The sequence below is a fragment of the Lontra canadensis genome, unplaced genomic scaffold (assembly GCF_010015895.1).
Source record: "Lontra canadensis isolate GAN:19392208 unplaced genomic scaffold, GSC_riverotter_1.0 scaffold9, whole genome shotgun sequence".
Classification (NCBI taxonomy): domain Eukaryota; kingdom Metazoa; phylum Chordata; class Mammalia; order Carnivora; family Mustelidae; genus Lontra; species Lontra canadensis.
The window spans coordinates 26818795-26838648 of NW_022631003.1; the positions used below are offsets into that span (position 1 = coordinate 26818795).

Consider the following 19854-nt stretch of genomic DNA (forward strand, 5'->3'; position numbering starts at 1 on the left):
AAATACTGTTCTCTCACTTCTTTCTCTTCTTCTATCATTCTTCTCTCTCTTTCCTCCTTCATTTTTTAGGGGGGGTGTGCTGGGGGAAATTATAAAGGATGATCCTTTCTGTGATGAAATAAGGGAGAAGCACAAAGAAAGCACGTTTCCTCTCTGCTCTCAGAGAAGGCATTTGACATGACATGGCAGAAAGAATAAACAGAAATTTTCCTAGTTTTCAAGGGCCAGTTGATACAATGTTGATTTATTTTTGCTGTATGTGTTGTTTTGCTATGTTGGCCGTATTTCTAAAGTTTAGATTAATATTTTCTCATGTTAACTACTTATTAAAATATTTTAATTATTAAAATTATTATTAAATATAATTTTGCCAAGAAAATTAATGAAAAATAAGCAACAAAAATGTTTCAAATTCAGGGACTAGGAGGCATATGGCAAAATGATCTTGCTTTTTCAAGTGTGTGGGGTTTTTCTTCCCCCATTGCAGTTTCCACTGGAAGAAGTTTAGATAGAGAGCTTAATTTTTCTCCTTTTTTCAAAGCTTCTCCTATCACTGTTAAGTTACATGAAAATGATCTTAAGTTTTGTTTTCCTTCTTAATACACAGATTGCAACTTTTTAGCCATTTTTCTTAATTTCTTGGAGTTTTTTTTATTAAATAAAACAATACCTAGTGGACATGATACATTGACATTGATTCTCATTGACAGCAGTGATCCATTCTCCATTCTTGGAGATGATACACAGACAAATAAGGGAAAGTTATGATAATTATTTTGGGAAAGTTGCTTATAATAGAAAACATTAATTTTTTGTGGCTAAGCTAGCATAGCAAATTAAATGTGTGTTATGATATGTTCTAAAATTAGGTCAGGTTATATCAAAAATCTGAGAAATAATGGAAAACAATCTTAATTTGTGAGAAAAAAAAAATACTCTTATACCCAAGAAAGATTGCTAATTTTACTTCTTTGTCTATACCAAATTGGCTACATGAGTGTGAAAAGTCCCATATATTTAAATCTTCTAACAGTGTAACATTGTGAAGGTCCATTATATATTACAGAATTTTACTTTGCTGGGAGAAAAGCTCTAAAACATCCCAAACTACTATTATTACTATAACCTATTACCATTTTATTTTAATGGCTAAGGCTATTGTATATTTGTATGGGAATCAGAGTTCCCAAATTATATTGTAACTGTGCTGTCGATCTTAAAATATTTATATTTAATATATATAAATATTTATATTTAATAACTCCTGTTTTGAACAGTAACAAAAAATAAGGTCTTCAGCTTGAATGAGTATATGGAAGTAACAACAACATATTCATTCTTAAATTTCTCTTAGCTTTCCTGTTACTTGAGTAAATATATTAAATTCAAAAGATATACATAAATTAAATTGAAACAAATTGTGGATGCTGGTGTAAATTACAACTGGTATTTCCATTTGGAGTATTTAAATGGTAAACATTTTAAGATCAGCACATTTTATGGTGTGAGTGAAAAGAAGTGTGTGATGAAGAAATCAGTGAAATTTCTACTTCATTAGCTGACTTAAAATACTTTAGATGAAAGAGGAGAAGCTTTGGGAGGCAAGCAGCACATCTCATTTGATGTTTAGGAAATCTGCTATCAACTTAACTTGGCCCAGCATAGACAGCTTACAGATCCTAGAGAATTTGAAAGGGGGAATCAAGTTGACAGTATATTTGAAATGTACTGCTACTGTTTTTACAGAATCATTTTATAACTCATTTGTCTTGAAATAGGAAAGTAAAATATCCAAGAGAAATGTTGTATGTGGATAAACTAAAGTTTAGCCATTTGGCACATTTTTTTTTTTTAAAGATTATAAGGGTTTTTTTTTAATTCTTAAAATTCACATTTACATTAGGTAAAATTGGAAAGTATCTCTGAGTTCTAGTGCATAAAGATCCATATAAAAATGTCAAAATTTGTTTTGTGATGAATATAAAACTCTAAATAAATCCAGTGCATATGGTGACCTGGGCAAATAATTTCATGGTGATTTTCTTTTTTTTTTTCTTTTTATAATTTTATTTTTTATAAACATATATATATTTTTTCCCCCAGGGGTACAGGTCTGTGAATCTCCACGTTTACAAACTTCACAGCACTCACCATAGCACATACCCTACCCAATGTCCATAACCCCCCCCAACCCCCCTCTGCCCAGCAACCCTCAGTTTGTTTTGTGAGATTAAGAGTCACTTATGGTTTGTCTCCCTCCCAATCCCAACTTGTTTCATTTACTCTTCTCCTACCACATTAACCCCCCATGTTGCATCTCCTCTCCCTCATATCAGGGAGATCATATGATAGTTGTCTTTCTCCGATTGACTTATTTCGCTAAGCATGATACCCTTATGGAAAACTACAAGGAGCTCAGGATATGATGGTGAGCGCAGTTTTTGCCTTGAAGGTGCTATGGGAAGGTGAGGGGTGCAAACCAGATAAGCTAGCCAGTAATTGTGACAAGGACCAAGACTGATGCCTATGGGACCCTGTACAAGGGCCAGAGGCAGAGGGAGGAAAGGGGCTTCTGATGACCCACCTTGTGCACCCTGATATCAGAGATGTCTCTGGAGGCACCATATGGCTGGTGGAGGCTGTGAGAAGTCTCTAGGAGTAGTCTAGAGAACTCTGGGAGAACAAACCTTATCTTGGAGTCAGAAGAAAATCCTCTAGGAAGAGGTATCAATACCTAAATTAAAAGCAAAAGAATAAGGGGGTGTTAAAACATGAAAATGTGGACACTAGGGTGGTGTACTGATAGGATGTTGATCAGATGAAGCAAATATCTTGCCTAGAAAGGACTGGAGGCAAGAGAGTACATGAAACTTTCTGGAAGTTTTAGGAGAACACAGGCTCTAAGAGGACATCAGTCAGGAGAGGATATTCCTGATTTTTAACATTCTGTACTGAGGGAGCAATGCCCTTAGAATCACCCCATTTTGATTCTCAGGGTTTTCTAGGCCAGATCAGGGTGGGGAAAAGTTAGGGAAACCCATACAGCATGAACCTACAAAAAGTATCAAAGGGTATCCTTAGTGATCCTTTGTGCTATGACTCCTTATGTCCCAAGTTTGGATTGATATTTTACAAAATAAATGAAATTCTAAGCACACTCTCTCAAGGTTTCGATATAGAGGCTAGTTTTCAGAAGATGTGTTTTTTATAAATTGCTTTTGGGAGATAGAATTGAAAGAGAGAATAGGACTCTGCCCTTTTTGTATAAGTCTTGGGTCTGTGAGAGGGGGATTCGAAGTCAAGTACTGTGAATATGTGTATGTAAAAATAGGGTCTTAAATGGCACACATCAACTCCATGGCAATGCTTAATTCTTGAGAAAGAAGATGGAATCTGGAACAGAGAAGGAATCTGTTTTATATATCTCCATATTTAAAAATCAGAAAAATTGGGAGAATATATTACCATTTATTAACTTGGGTCATGAGAAACCAAGTTTGTTATATTATTTTCCATTATATCCTCTCTTTGGAAAAATAAATAATAATCAGTTTCCTCTTAGTTGACCTTTGGCTCTTAAGGGGCCCAGGATACGTTTATCTCTACCACTTGCTATAGCCACAAACCTCAGCTTAGCTGGGAAAGAAAAAACTAGCATCTCTCTTTTTTTTTTTTTCCCAACAGTTTTGTGATCGTGCCTCCTTCAAGATGGGATGATCTCTAATGTGATCATTTTAATTTTAACATTTACCAATTTAAAATCTAAACAAGAAGTCACCAAAGAGCCTCTTTCCCCACCTTTTCTAAGACAGAAATATTCCACTCCACCCACCCATCCCAATATTTTCATCTTTGTGACTCTAATAGATTGAAATGCAAGTAACAACTTAATTGAATGATGTTTATGTGCCATATATTATGCTAGGAACTTTCCATGTTAACACCTCAGTACTGTTTTTGCTCCATATAGGTAAGGTGACAGGTTTATAGAAGTTCAGAGAAATCACCTGCCATTGCAAAGCCATGAAGGTATGGAGCTGAGAGCCAAACAAGGCAGTTAGGTCCCCAGAGTCCAAGCTCTCAACCACTTTGTTGGATCTCTTCTTAGTGCTGTTTTAAAATCACATTTATTTTATTACTAGTGAGATTGCACATCTGTTTATCAAGAATCCTGAGTCCCAAACTGTCTGGAGGAGAGATGGTATAATGTAGTGACTAAAAACAAGAGATTTGACATCAGACTCTGTATTGTCGAATCTGGTTTTAACACTTACTAACCATGACCATGAATAAATTACTGTCAGAAGTGAAAATAACAATACGGCTATCTACTAGGGTTGTGGTAAAGAATAAATGTGAGAGACACATCAAATGCTTACCCAATTGGCTAGTACATTATAAGCAAATAGTAAATATAAATGTCGTCAACTAATACATTGTTTTGTTGTTGCGGTTGTTAGGGTAGATACCAAACTAAACAACTAAGAGTCTAAATAAAATAAATTTGGTTTGGGCCAGAAAAAAAGAACCAAAACTGTGTTTTTGTTCCCTGAATTCCATGTACCTATTATTCTCTTATGCACAAACTTAAAGAATGTTAATTTTCACCTAGTTGCCCCTTGATTGTACCTGTTAATCCTGGGATTATACCAGAAAGACATTGACTCATTGATTAATTCAGTGTTTATTGATTTTAAACTCTGTGCTGGATATTGTGTTAGGCAGGCTTCTGAGACTCTCAGTTGTGCTATCCTTAATCTATAACCTGGACACTCACAAAATCTCTTGATATGTCAGTGAATAATAGTAAATGAATATTTCTATAACTTAAACTGACCAACCAGTCTAATAAATTGTCAGGAATTATTATATAGCTTTGTATAATCTCTCAGAAAGTTTATGTTGGCACACTCAAATTTCTTTTAGAGATTCACAAAATTATATATATATATATATTTTGTTTGTTTGTTTGTTCTTCAGGACTCATCAACATACCTGCAGTGGCCCTTGGAATATTCTCTGGGGGGATAGTTATGAAAAAGTTCAGAATCAATGTGTATGGAGCTGCAAAACTCTACTTGGGATCGTCTGTTCTTGGGTACCTCCTATTCCTTTCCCTGTTTGCACTGGGCTGTGAAAATTCTGATGTGGCAGGAATAACTGTCTCCTACCAAGGGTAGGTTCACTTATTAAGTAATCTGAGGAGATTGGCTTGTTTAATCAAATTAATTATAGATAGAGCTTCAAAATAAGATAATTTTATTGTAAACATCATAAATATGAGAAAGGAATTATAGTTTTATCATGGAATAGCTGACGGTACGTTGACATGGGAACTGTTATTGTCACCAAAATTTGTCATCTCCTTTGAATTTGGTTGCCTACGAGAAATTATTAAAAATATTAAATCTACATCTTCCTGTATAGGGCAACCTGACAATGGAAAACACAGACCTTGAATCTCACCTCTGTTCATCATTAGTGAAGTGACATTGCATAGGTCATTTAATCTAATCAAACCTCAAATTTTCGATTAGAGTTTTTAAATTTTTTTAAAAGATTTCATTTATTTATCTGACAGAGAGAGAGAGCCACAAGTAGGCAGAGAGGCAGGCAGAGAGAGAGGAAGGGAAGCAGGCTCCCTGCTGAGCAAAGAGCCCAATGCAAGGCTCCATCCCAGAACTCTGGGATCATGACCTGAGCTGAAGACAGAGGCTTTAACTGACTGAGCCACCCAGGCACCCCAAATTTTTCCATTTAAAAAAAAAGAATACTAACTACCTTATAAAATTTTATAAGATTTAAGCAAGATAATATACGTGGAAATGATTAGTACTTGCCTGGCACAAAAGAGATGTGCCATTTGTAAATAATTGTATTTTTTTTCTTTGAACACTTGGATAACTGAAAAGGTCTCTGTGCTACTTTTTGTAGTCTCTGTTGTACTCAAATCATGTGAAGTTTCAGAAGAGAATGCTATTTCTCATCCTGGTGAACCACACAACAGCTCTGTTTAGCTCTTAGCAGTTGGTCAAGAGAGTATTTATTGATGTTTTCAGACCTGTGCCATCTCGTATGGGAGGGATGACTACTTTTCTTAGTTTCCAGGGTCTGTCAATCTTAATACGAAGCTGCATCTTGAAGGAACTACCCTGTCTTTTCCTTTGAAGAGTCCTTGCCATCACTCTACCTCTGAACATGAGTTCCCAGACACAGCTGTCTTCATTCTTCCACCCAACTATACATTATCTGTTTAAATTAAACATTGAGCCACTACTGTATGCCAGGCCTACCACCCTGACTGCATTACCTCACTGCCCAAACTCTGCCTGTGCCTCAAAGGCCAGTGCTCCTGATCTAATGATCTGTCTTCTGTTAGTTCAGCTGCTGCTTATTTACTGCTTGCTCTCCAGGCTTCTTCTTGTGCTTCCTTCCATGCTTACCTGTCTGTCTTGTCTCCATAGTCCAATCTCCATCACCCTCATTAATCTGGTTTCTCCTGCTCTTAAGTGAATATCAGTTATACTTTTCACCATCTAAAAAGTCCAAGAAAACTAGTGACTGTGAAGTTTATATACTGTTGCTTCTGGGAGTTACCAGAGTGATGTTAGACTTAACTGAGTGTAGTAGATTGCCTTGCTAACAGTCAGCAATACAGAATAAAGACGTTAGCTGTAAACAGGAATTGCAAGAAGATTATGGAGAGAGTAGAAGCCCTACGCTATCTTTAACTGTCCCTCTGATCCTGATGGTAGATGGACAGAGGTAAACTTCTTAGTATTTTGCAATTTACAAAACACCATGACTTTCATTATCTCACTTGTATCCTCAAAGCATCTTTATGAGGTAAGTTTTGTTACCCTCATTTAAAAGAAACTGAATTTAGAAAGGTCAATTATCTCTTCAAAGTATAATACTCGTTGTGCAACACCATGGCATTTCTAAGCCAAAAGTAAGCACATAAACAGGCAACAGTGGCAAAGTTTTGAGGTTCACGTTAAAAGTATACTCACACAATAAATGATTAGATATTTTTAAACAAATAAAAGATAGCATATTCATTGCACGAGTACTATCCCTAGAAGTACTAGCTCTTGAAGCAGTTGCCTTAAAAGACTACAATTGCATTACAATAATGCTATCATTGTCTAAAACATTCTCAAACTCCTCTTTTGAAATTGCTTTCCAGTGCTCGCTTCCACAGCACATATACTAAAATTGCCTTCCATGTTTTTCAGAATATTCCCAACAATGGCAAAGATTTAACCTTTAAGAGTAGCTTTGCTATTGGAAGCAGCCAAAGAAATGGCAACATCCCTGGAAAAAGCTCTTGCACCCAACATGATTCTTTTGAAAGCAAATCCCATTTGAGTATAAATATTCTGATATATTTGATAAAAGTTATCTTAAAATTTTAAATAATTCTGTCAACACATCCTTTGTAAAACATGCATGCAATTAATTTCTGCTTCAAGATAGTCATAGATGATAAATTTAACTTACTTTTCATAATAGAAAATAATTGGCTTTATAGAATACAACATGCTCCCCAGGGATTATCCTGAGTTGTTTTGTTTCACAAGGCTGTAGACAGCTTTAGATATGGTAATGGGAGAAACCTTTCTTCTGCAATAATGAGAGTAAGTTTGATGTGAGACAAGAATTTAGAATCCAAAGGCCTGGAAGAATTCTCATTTTGAAGTTTGTCTCTAATAAACATTGTGAATTTGAGCCAGTAATTAGCCCACTTTGGACATGACTTTCCTGATCTGCCAAATGAGAAGTTGGCCTAGATCTCCCCCAAAATTCTTTCTGCACAACCTTCTGAGATCTCAGTCCTACACTACCCATAGTGACCTGATTCTAGGCTTTCAAAGGCACTTATTTATACTTTCAGATACTACCAAATAGTTTCAGTTAATTTACCAAATAATGCCTTATGGAAGAGAACAGGATGAAATATTCCTATATGACTTCCCAGAAGGCCTAGTTATACCCTTTTATTCTGTCTGGAGACATCTCAGGGGCTGTTTTGTTGTTGTTGTTGTTGTTTTGTTTTTGTTTTTGTTTTTTATGTTTGCAGTAACCAAATGCATGGCAGTTCTACTAGATGGAATAGTCTATCAATTAAGAAATTATAATTGCAGTCATTATGGGGTTTACCTCTTAGAAGGAGGTGCCAAAATGACATTTATTTTCCTCCAAAATAGAATAGCATTTTACTTTGATTGACTTACCAGAAATCTTGTTCTTAACCTAGTATGTTCCAGATTGTTCTTGCTGCTGGAGATACAGGAGTGAATAAAAGAAATCGTTCTGCCCTCACTGAGTGTATATGACAGTGCCCTTGGGGGTTTTGTTGTTGTTTTGGTTTTAAGGCCCTCAAACACTTTTGTTTAAAAAAAATGAGAGGAGGAGAATAAACAAATAAATAAATTCAAAATAATGGAAAAAAAAAAACAAAAAGAATGATGGAGTGCTAACGGATGAAAAATAAGTTGCAAGTAGAAGAGAAATATCATTGCATAAGTATCCCCTAGAAGAATACAGGAATATGAACAGAACAAGGAGAATAAAAGAAGAAAAATGAGGTCATTCAGTTGAGGAGAAGAAATAGAGGTGAAAGAGGAGGAATTCTGGGAGAGGTAAGGGGAGAAGGTAAGACAGAATGACAGGGAGAGAAAAGAGAGAAGATATCAAAATTATGTAAAGTTAACTGTTAGAACCAAAAGATAGCTCCTTAAGCGCAAATATTGTCTCATTCGTATTTGTAACTATCCCCTCTCCTCCCAAAGCTAGCACTTAGAAGGCTTCCACAAAATTTTGAACACATGAACAAATGAATGGGTAAGTGATTGAAAAAGCATGTGCAAGAGAATCAGAAAGAATGACATGAGATATGGAAGAGCTACGTAGAGTGGGAGATTATGAGAGAGAGAAAAGTTAGATGAACTGCCAATGCTTTTTTTAGTAAGACACTCACTCACATAGGATGTGTAGTTCTTCCAAACTGAAGTCTGTTGACATAATGCTGACTGCTTGACTGTTTTTTTCTTTTACTGCACCATCAGCAGTGCCCATTTTATTGATGCTGGGATAGTTGTGAAGGAAATTGACAGAAAAGCACACACGCGCATGCACACACTGCCTGCAATGCATTTAAGAAACGTCATTAGTTGCTCTAGAAGTTTACTCTATCTTTTTGCTTTGTTAGCCGTTTTCCTCCATCTTTGCACAGAAATACATTAGAAGATGCTAGAGAACGTCGATTTTAATAGAAACCATAAACCAGGAACTGGATATTATGTGAATGTGTAAACCTCTAAAGATAACTTTCAAGAGAAAGCTTTTTAATAGTAGACTCACATTTAATAATCAGAAACCAGCATTCCTGATGACCATTGTGTTTTCAAAAGGCAAGCTCCATTGGCTGTGCCCCTTATATACTCAAGAACACTGATTTTTGAAGATTTTAGGGTGCTGCCTGCTAAGAGGTAATATTTTATACTGTTACATTTCTTTTCAGAACCAAACCTGTCTCTTATCATGAACGAGCTCTCTTTTCAGATTGCAACTCAAGATGCAAATGTTCAGAGACAAAATGGGAACCTGTGTGTGGTGAAAATGGAATCACATATGCATCGGCATGTCTTGCTGGTTGTCAAACCTCCACCAGGAGTGGAAAAACTCTTGTAAGAAATCCCTAATGTGTGTGTCTGTGGTGCCTTCTACATAAACCATACAGCTCTGTGGGAGCTCAGGGACCAACCCAGAAGCAGACCACACTGGTCGCCGCTCTGGATCTTGCTCTACCCTTGTTTTTTTTTACGTGGAGAGCTAGTGGACTAGACTTGTTGAAAGAACTAGGGTAAGAATTAGAATCATGAAACATGCTAGAAGAGCCTCACGTGATGTAGTTCTCTCATTTTGCTTGTGAGGAGTATTAGCCTCAACTGAGAAAATCTTAGTGATAAGATCTGCATTGGGATCCAATTCTTCTGGCCCCAAGGCCAGTGGTAGTTGGTGGTTTTAGGGACAGGACAAATAGAGGCCAGTGTTAGAAAGTCTAGCCTGAGAGGTCTAAACCCAGGGATCACAAACTTGATTTTGAGGAGACTGATAGCACCAGACATTCTGCCTGGGAAATCAAGCCCATGTGTGAAAAGAGTAGATGCTGGAATGAAGGAGCTCTGTAGGGTGGATTATGGAGATGAGGTTGGAAATAAAGGTAAGAAATCAGTTGTGAAGGATATTATGTACTTTAATCATTAAAAGACTCATTTCTGTAGTCACACCTTTACATTTCTGTCGCATACATAGACTCTCTCTTGTACTCTCCGTTTATATGGCTAGCAGTCAGACTGCTGTCTATTTGTGGTGATGAAATCTGCCTGCATTTGACAGTCCTAGGGGGCTGAAAATTAACCCACACATCTATTTACATATACTTATCAACTAGATAAGAATGCTTAGGCAAAGACTTATGTTGATGTAGAGTAACATGTTAGTTTTCTCTGTTTATTGTTACTTTGACTTTTTATTCAGAGTAGGAAGAGTTAGCCTCCAGCAACCATGAACGGGACTACCTACCCAAATGAAACTGAGTTTTGCCCTTCATTCCCCTTTCCCTCTCCTCTCCTCCTCCCCATTTCCCTCTTCCCTCCTTCCTTTCCTCTCTCCCTTTCCTTTCCTCCCTCCCTCCCTGCCTCTTTTCTCCCTTCCATCCTTCCTTCCTTCCTTCCTTTTTTTCTTATCTTCTCTTTTCATTTCTTTTCTTTCCTCTTCTTATTCTTTCTTTTCTTTTCCTTTCTCCCTTTCTCCCTCTTTCTTTCTTTTCCCCTTCCCTCCCTTTCCCTTCCCTTCCCTTTCCTTCCTCCTCCCCTCCCCTTCTCTTTCCCTTCCTTTCCTCTTCCTTTCCCTTCCTTCTGCTCCTTTCTTTTCTCCAGCCTCTACTCTTTTCTCCAAACTGCTTGAAAGTTTTCCTTACCTAGAACTTCCACTTATTGAAAGCATTCATGCCAGGAACTAAGAGAGGTGCTTTAAAAAAAATGGGATTTAAATATCATGATCTTCAAGTAATTAGGTATTACTTATCTTATTTTTCTCATGTGAGAACTGAGGCACTGAGGTGCCTAAACTCATGTATCTAGTAAGAGGCAAGGTCAAGGTTCAAAAGTTTTTACCTGACAGTTAAAAAAACAACCAACTACATTTCTACTCTTCCTTGGAAAGGAAATGCCAGCTTTATTTCACTGTTTAACTAAAAATTCACAAACTCTTTTGTGAAATTTATAAAAATAATGAGGGATTATCAAAGTTGCCTCTCCAAGATTTAGTTGAGGTTTATTAGTCAGGATTTTTTCCCCCAGTTACCATTAAAAAGTCACATCCTCAATTTATGCCCATTTATTTAACAGATTTTTTGTTGAATGCCTAAAAAAGAGGAACCTTTTTAGGCTTTACATATGTGATGATGAGAAAGTAGACAGTTTCTGCTAGAGGTTTCATTCTAGTGGAATATATAGTTTAAAAACAAATGAATATATAGTATTCTAATGAATAATGATAAGATGACTTAGGATAAATGATGGAGAGATGGGGGTATTTTTTTGAATGGGTAGTCATGGAAGCCCTCTTTAATGAACTAAGCAGAGATCTGGGGTACGTGCACCAGCCTTCCTACTATCTAGAAGAGCTACCCAGCAGAGAGAACAGCGAGGCTGTGAGGCATGGGTAAACTCACCATGTTCAAAGTTTGGCAAGGGTGCAGTGGAAACCCGTGTGTGCCGCTGAAGCAGAGGGAGAGAGGAAAGATCACTGAGCTGTGAGATCAGAGGGGAATCCAGGAGCTCCATTAGAGTATGTATGCCTCTGTAAGGATTTTGGATTTTATACAACCGTAAGAAGAAGCTACTGGAAGGCCGAGAATAGTGACTGCCATTTTTAAAGGCTCACTTTGGTTACTGTGTGGGGTAACAAACGATAGCTGGATAAGAGCGGAAATAAGTTGAGCATAAAGAGATCACTACAGTAACCAAGGCAAGGAATAATGGTGGCTTAGACTTGGAAATGGCAGAGAAGAGATGAAGTATGTTTGGACGCACCAGGATTTACTGAGAGATGGTTTGGTAGGGTCAGTAGTTTGAACAGCTGCTGTTTGGATGAAAAAAACATGATCTCTATAGATTTCACTTTGCTCACTATAGCTTAACACAGAGAAATGAAAGAATATTTACCTTATCGCTTATATAATGCATGCATACTATATTGTGAAGTCTATTTAAAAATATATATATTTTCAATTTTACTTAAATGTTACCTCAATAATTGGGACTTTGTTCTGTTGTATTACAGATATTTTATAACTGCACCTGTGTGGGGATTGCAGCCTCAAAGTCAGGAAATTCCTCAGGCATGGTGGGCAGGTGTCAAAAAGATAATGGATGTCCCAAAATGTTTCTGTATTTCCTTGTCATTTCAGTCATCACGTCCTATACTTTATCTCTAGGTGGCATACCTGGATACATACTGCTTCTGAGGTGAACACTGATTCTCCCTGACCCAGTTTTAATAAAAGATATACTTCAATAGTTTGGAATATTGATTTCAAATCCTGTTCCATAGAATTGTGATTCCTTATTGCTTTGCTCTCTCAGGGGTCTTGACCCATATCCTTGTTCTAGTTTTAGACTCTTCCCATTTTGGGTTTTTATGCAAAAATATGGTTGAAAAGAAGTTTTTCTAGTTAAAAATTTTTTGCAAATCATTGGTCTAGAGAGCCTATACCACTATAGTACCTACATCACTATAGCCACTCAAAAATACACTATGCTCTTTCTAGATAATATAATAATTATCATATTATTATTATCAATAATAATATGCTATTTCTGGATAATATTATCCAGTGTAGACTAAATGTGTTTTTTATTATTTTTTAAGATATTAATTTTAAGTAATCTCTATACCCAACATGGGACTCAAACTTACAACCCAGAGATCACGTGTCACATGCTCTCCCAACTGAGCTAGCCAGGTGCCCCTAGGTTGTGTTTTAGATTAAGCATGGTTTCACCAAATTATGGATGATAAAATTTTAAGATAATTTTAAAGATTCATCTAATATCACAATGTTTCACATTTATTATTTAATATATAGGTTATTTTTCTTGTTCTGACTAGAATTATCTATATATATGGGTATGGGGGGTATTCTCTTCTATTGTAATATAATTTATGTTTGAACATTACTTATTGACTCTCCTATCATAGATATCTATAAAAAAGTATATAAATTCAAACTTTAAAATAGTAGTTTTATAACTATATATATATAGTTATAACTATATATAGCTATATATAAGTATATTCAAATGGTATTGGATAATTGTCAGTGATAAAATTTTGTCAGTGATAAAATTTTCTTCCTAATGAGGGGTGCCTGGGTGGCTCAGTGGGTTGAGCCTCTGCCTTCGGCTCGGATCATGATCTCAGGGTCCTGGGATCAAGCCCCACATCGGGTTCTCTGCTTGGGAGAGAGGGGGAGCCTTCTTCCACCTCTCCCTCTGCCTGCCTCTCTGTCTGCTTATGGTCTCTCTCTCTCTCTCCATCAAATAAATAGTAAATAAAATTTTTTTAAAAAATTGTCTTCCTAATGGAACTAGCCGTGCAAATATTACTATTATACAATTGATAAAATAATCTAAAAATATTACAAATTTTGGTAAAGTTATTAAGCATAAAAAGTCAAATTTTATCAGAAACCCATATTTTATGAGATGATTAGTTGATTTTTAACTTAATGTACATATTGAAGGATGAATATAACATTATTCTACAATGAAACTCATCAAAAGTACATATCTATGATTTCCCACAGTATATTAAGGAAATTGATCAGGAAAGATAAACAGAAAATAGGACCTAACATCCACAAGTACGTTTTTCGCAAAAGGGCTTAAGGAAAACATGCGATACTGTGTTTTCAAATGGGAGCATGATATGGAGAGTATTGCACCAGAGGTCTCAAACCAGAATTGTTCTTCATGGGTGGCTGTTTCTTCTAGAACTTAAACTGGGTCAAGTGCTTAATCAGGCTCCTAAGGAAGAGTTATCTTCATCACCAGCCCTTCAGATGAACCACGCTGTGTTTTGATGGCAGAAGGAGATGTCCCTGGACTAAAGGAGAAAAGTTGTGATTTTTACCTCCTTTAAAGTAGTGATTAAGTGATATTACATACAAAGAAATTGGTACCATGCTTAACACTCAATAGTTATTATAATATCATCATGATTATTATCATTAAAATTGAAAGGCCAATTAGTTAAAGCTATACAGTCATATTAAGGATGCTCTTGTTATTTAGGTATTCTTATACTTGGCTGCAAGATTCAGGTCCCAACTATTTAACAGAAACACTTAGCATGCCACAGCAATGGTGATTGTATCAACTCGGATCAATACAGTCTGTGCTTTTAGAGAAAGAGCCACAAAAATTAGTTATAGGTTATTGATCCCTTGTTGCCTCAAATTTCTTAGAATTTTTTGTCTGTAAGTCTTTGTTGTTTTGCTGATTAAACTGACAATTTTACCTTATCCAATACCATTTGAATATATCATGGAGAGGGGATTTACATTTTGGAAATAGTAACTGTAAACTCTCTGATGCATTGTATCTAATAGCACATGAAGTTACATAATTTGCCCACCCTATGCTAGGACACTATGGGTTCTCCATAAATGCTACTTGAATTCTAACATTATTTCATTTATGTTAAGCAGATTATCACTAACATTACTATTTGCTTTAATGGGCTACATTTTTTTTTATAGTGCTTTTGTTGTTTTTAGGTGCATTAAGCCACAACTTAAGTCTTTTGCCCTGGGTATCTACACCTTAGCAATAAGAGTTCTTGGTAAGTATAATGTATGTTTTAATTATGGTAGCCATGTCAAATGTGTTTTGAATACTTTTCTAAGTATTTTTTACAGAATTGCCATGCATAACTAAATAATATAGGCGGTTAGGTCCTTATTTATTTTATTTCTTCCCTTATTTCTTTATTCCTTCCTTCCGACTCTCAACTTCTCCCTTCCTTTGTTTTAGAAACTGAGAGCCAATGCTCTGCTTGTGGTATAATAAAGTGAGGTTGTGAGAATAGTGACATTTTTTTGTTTAACAATCTTGTCTCTTCCAGCATTGGTCTATTGTCAAAAAGTTTATTCTTGTTATGAAAGAGCCCTCTGGGAAGAAAGAAAGAAATGAATCAGTAAGAAAGGCTGAAGCCTTAATATAATTTTTTCAGTTGTTAAAATGGAAAGAATTCTTTTGACCTAGTCTCAATGCTGGGATATATCATTTCATAGAAAGATCAGCTCTTTCATACAATCAAAACAGTATGCTTTGAGCTGACAATTTTTAAATGTAATTGGAATGGTTCTTTTATGACTAATAGATTTTTCAGTATGCATTAGTTAAAACCCATAGAAAATAGAGTTAATGAATCAGGTAAGTTTTCTGTTTGTGCAAAGTTTATATTCTAAGGGAGAAAGCAAATCAATCACACATGTTCTTCTGTAATTTAACAGAAAAGAACTGCAGAGAGAAAAACAAACTCAGATCTTTAAAAAAATCTGAAAATAAATCTCGATATAAAATGGGTATATATGAAGATACAGCATAATCCCAATGAAATTGGGGAAGCAGCAAATATGGAAGTTTATCCCATTATGGCTGAATCTAATTCTACAACAGAGCTTACCTAGAAAAACATCAGATTTTTGAGCCTGAAGGAAATCTCTGACTAGAATTGGTTTCTATATCTACTCCTTTTGGAGATAAAGATATAACCTACGCCATGAAAAAGATTTCAAGGAAAAGAAATGTTTCACTGGGGCACCTGGCTGGTTCTGTCAGTAGAACACATAACTCTTTATCTCAAGGTTGTGAGTTCAAGCCCCATCTTGGGCATGGAGCCTATTTTAAAAATGAAAAAAAAAAAGTATTAAAAAATGTCATAAAATTGATTCCATAAGAGTAAAAATATACTTGAAAATGGCAAAAACATCATAAGTCAAAATGCAAATGATAAACTTGGAATAATTATTTTTTGCCAATTATGTAACAGACTATTTATAATATCCCTATTACAAAGAGAGACCCTAAGTATTGAGAACAAAAAGACCAACACCCATATGGAAAAATGGGTAAAAGATATGAATAGCCATCTCATGTAAAAAAAAAAAAATGTAAATGCCTCTTAATATATGAAAAGATAGTCAAACTCATAATAAAGAGAGCACAAATTAAAATTATACTGAGAGAATGTTTTTTGCTATCAGATTTGCAAACTACCAAATGTTGTTCCCAATGCATGGAAGAATAGATATGCTTACATATTGCTGTTGAAAAAATGGGTGCCATTTCCTGATGATTATGTGACAGTAGCAAACAAAAAAACTATGTATAGATTTATCTTTTGATCTAGCAATCCCACTTGTAGAAGTTGATACCAAAAATTTGCTAGCAAAACTATGAAATAAGTAAAATTTTATGGATGTCTAATTATTGTGGCATTATGTATAATAGCAAGACAATAAACAATCTAGTTGTCCATCAATATGACATATTTGAATAAACTATAGTTAACCCACATAATGGAATCCTATGCAACTGTAAGGATGAATGGGGAAAAAAAAATCTCCCTGTAATGTTAACAAATTCATTAGTCATCTCTGGCTGCCATAACAAAATACCACAGACTGAAAGACTTAAACAACAAAATTTATAGTCTCACAGTTCTGAAGGCTGGGAAGTCCAAGATCAAGGTACCAACAGGCCTGGTATCTGGCGAGATCCCTGAGACCCTTTTTCCTGGTTTGTAGACTGCTGCCCTCTCACTGTGTCCTTACAAGGATTTCGCCTGTGTACACATGGAGAGAGAGGGAGCTTTGGTATCTTTTACTCCTCTGATTAGGATACCAGTCCTAGCAAATTAAGTCCCTTAGGACTTCACTTAACCTTAATAATCTCCTTAATAACTCTGTGTCCAAGTGCAGTCATATTAGGGTTAGGGCTTCAGCATATGAATTTCAGAGGGACACAGCAGTCTATACTACCAAGGGATCTCCAGGCTATACCCTTAAGTGAAGTAAAATGTAGAACGATGTTCATACTATGATACATTTGGTGTAAGAAGTATGGAAAGGTAGAATTATTATAAATATATGCAAAGGTATTTGCTAACATTTAAAAAAGAAACAACGGAAGTATAAACTAAAAACATGATGATGATGATGATGATGATAGTAATGGTAGTGGTTGCAGTGGTGGTTACCTATAAGGGAAGGAAGGAAAAAAGTAAGAAAGGACAGACTGGAAAGTAGAGTTTATAAATGTAACTCCGGTTTAATTTTTAATTTGAAATCATGCAAAGTTTTTTCAGATCTTGATCTCAGGGCCTGGGATGGAGCCCCATGTGGGACTCTGTGCACAGTAGAGAGTCTGCTGAAGATTCTCTTCCTCTCTCTCTGCCCCTACCTGCTCCCGCACACCCCCTGCCACCACTCACGGGCCCACTGCATGCTCTGTCTCCTCTATCTCTCTTAAATACATAGGTAAATATTTTTTTAAAAAATGAAATTATGCCGGGTGTCTGGGTGGCTCAGTGGGTTAAGCCTCTGACTTTGGCTCAGGTCATGATCTTAGGGTCCTGGGATCGAGCCCCGCATCAGGCTCTCTGCTCAGCGGGGAGCCTACTTCCTCCTCTCTCTCTGCCTGCCTCTCTTCCTACTTGTGATCTCTCTCTCTGTGTCTAATAAATAAATAAAATCTTTTAAAAAAATACTGGGAGAAGACATTTAAAAAAATGAAATTATGCAAAGTTTTTTTGTAATTGATAACAACAAAAAGAAACTAAGACATTTTTCAAACAAACTGAAATTTGTTGTGTATCAAGTAAGAGGCATAACCATAAAGAAAAACAGGTTTAAAAGGACAGAATCATTACCAAAGCCACATAACTTCACTACATTTTGTAGTCTTATCTTTAATACTAACATTGGTGTCATTATATTGAAACTATTATGTATTTTAAAATAAAGCAAGTGAGAGATTATGTTAATATCATTAGAAGTGAGTATTGTCTGCCCAATAGAAAAGTGATAATGTAGAATAAGTAAAACCCATTCTTAAATAATGGGAAGGTGACCAGGAAAAGTAAGGTAAACAAAGGTTAGATTTGTTAGGGAGATTTGGGTGGGTTCCTTCTCCTTTGATTAAAGCCTCTTGGGATTAGGAATCCTCCTCTTCTGGGTACAGAGATGTAGACACCCTTACAAATAGAGATCTCTGTTATAAATGTTGCTTCCCTTACAAAAAGGAAACTTCTGCTCTGTCTTGGGGGTTTCTGTGCCTTCTGTTGCTCAAAATAACCTTTATGCCAGAGAAATATGATGAGGTGGTGTATTCTGGTCTTCTACAGGCACCCATTTCCCCCAAAGCAGTTTTTTTCTTTTTAGTTTGAAAGTAAGTGCTTCTGAGACTCATTCGTTATAGGGTAATCAAGAGATGGACATATATTTTTAGTAGCAATTGTGTGTTTTTCTCACAGCAGGAATCCCAGCTCCTGTGTATTTTGGAATTTTGATTGACACTTCATGCCTCAAATGGGGATTTAAAAGATGTGGAAGTAGAGGCTCCTGTAGATTATATGATTCAAATGCTTTCAGGTACCGTATTAGACTCATTCTTGCGTCTCCCCCCTACAACATTCCAGGTTTGAACAATGAAATGAGCAATAATCATTCCTTATGGAGTTTCACTGCACAAGGATCATCGAACCAAGAAGCATGTTCTATTTTATAGAATAATTTTACTGCTATTTATTTGGCTAGACCTTTCAGCTTTTCCCCATTCCTAATCTTGACTCCCATTTTAAAAGAGTAATCTTTTTTTAAATAAAGTTCACAAAAGATTCCAGAATATAGTAGAATTTTTGTAAGTTGATGCACACAAGTGGGTAATTCTCTGAAGCTCAGAAGCATTTAAATTTAGGTCACATTTTGGGTTTAATTCTATTCTTTTTCAAACCAAGCCAAACTGTCCCATTTACGTCAGATATAATCCCCCTGGGCAAGAGTTGGATTTGGTTCTAAATCTGTCCAGCTTTTATTGCCAAACTGATGTTCAATTATTCCACTACTTGAGATGCATAAAAGTAAAAGGTTTTTTCTGTGTGTATGAGTGTGCATGGGGTTGAGGGGCATGGGTTTTTCACTGTGGTATCATTCAGTTCAGTTCATCAAACTTTAGTCCCCTTATTGATGAAAGCAATGCTTCAATGGCTTAAAAGCAGGAAGGATTTTTTTTTTTTTTTTTTTTTAAGATTTACAATCTGAGCATTTTCTGGAGGAATAAGCTTGGTACTAAACTGTATAAGTTGGAAGTTGGATGTGAATTGAGCCAAGCATCTCAAATAGGTTTGTTTGATTAAAAGGCTTTGATGTTATGTGAGAAATTTATTTTGGTCTTTGAAAGGGACTTGACCTTTGAGTAGAATTTGTGCTTTGCTCACATTTGCTAAGGTGGCATTTCCTTTAATGTAAAGACAATGTATTTCAATCAGAGACTGATTATGTGTACAAGGTGACCAGAATAAATCATTCAACCTGCCCTTCCATACCTTCCTGTTTTATGATAGAATGAAGAACTAAAGGCTTCTTATTGGAGAAGGTGATTTAAACCTTTGGTTAATTCTTAAGTCATTCTGCTCTACTAAGAGCTCTGATTCTCCCTTGGCATTCCTTTTTGTGGCTTTTTTTTTTTTTTTTTTTTTTTTTTTTTTTTTTTTTTT

At 35.8% G+C, this 19854-nt stretch overlaps 1 protein-coding gene across 3 annotated transcripts in view; it reads left to right on the forward strand.

The window, feature by feature from the left end:
- Positions 1–19854, forward strand: part of SLCO1C1 (solute carrier organic anion transporter family member 1C1) — a 62901-nt gene that overhangs the window by 41577 nt on the left and 1470 nt on the right. The window contains exons 10-15 of one of the 3 annotated variants that reach the window (XM_032855118.1): positions 4981–5176; positions 9527–9692; positions 12355–12539; positions 14852–14916; positions 18613–18730; positions 19387–19791. In XM_032855118.1, the coding sequence (XP_032711009.1) occupies positions 4981–5176; positions 9527–9692; positions 12355–12539; positions 14852–14916; positions 18613–18730; positions 19387–19399 (743 nt within the window). In that variant the 3' untranslated portion in view covers positions 19400–19791. Of the gene's footprint in view, positions 1–4980; positions 5177–9526; positions 9693–12354; positions 12540–14851; positions 14917–18612; positions 18731–19386; positions 19792–19854 lie in introns of those variants that run through there. The other 2 variants (XM_032855116.1, XM_032855117.1) reach the window with 2 other exon arrangements.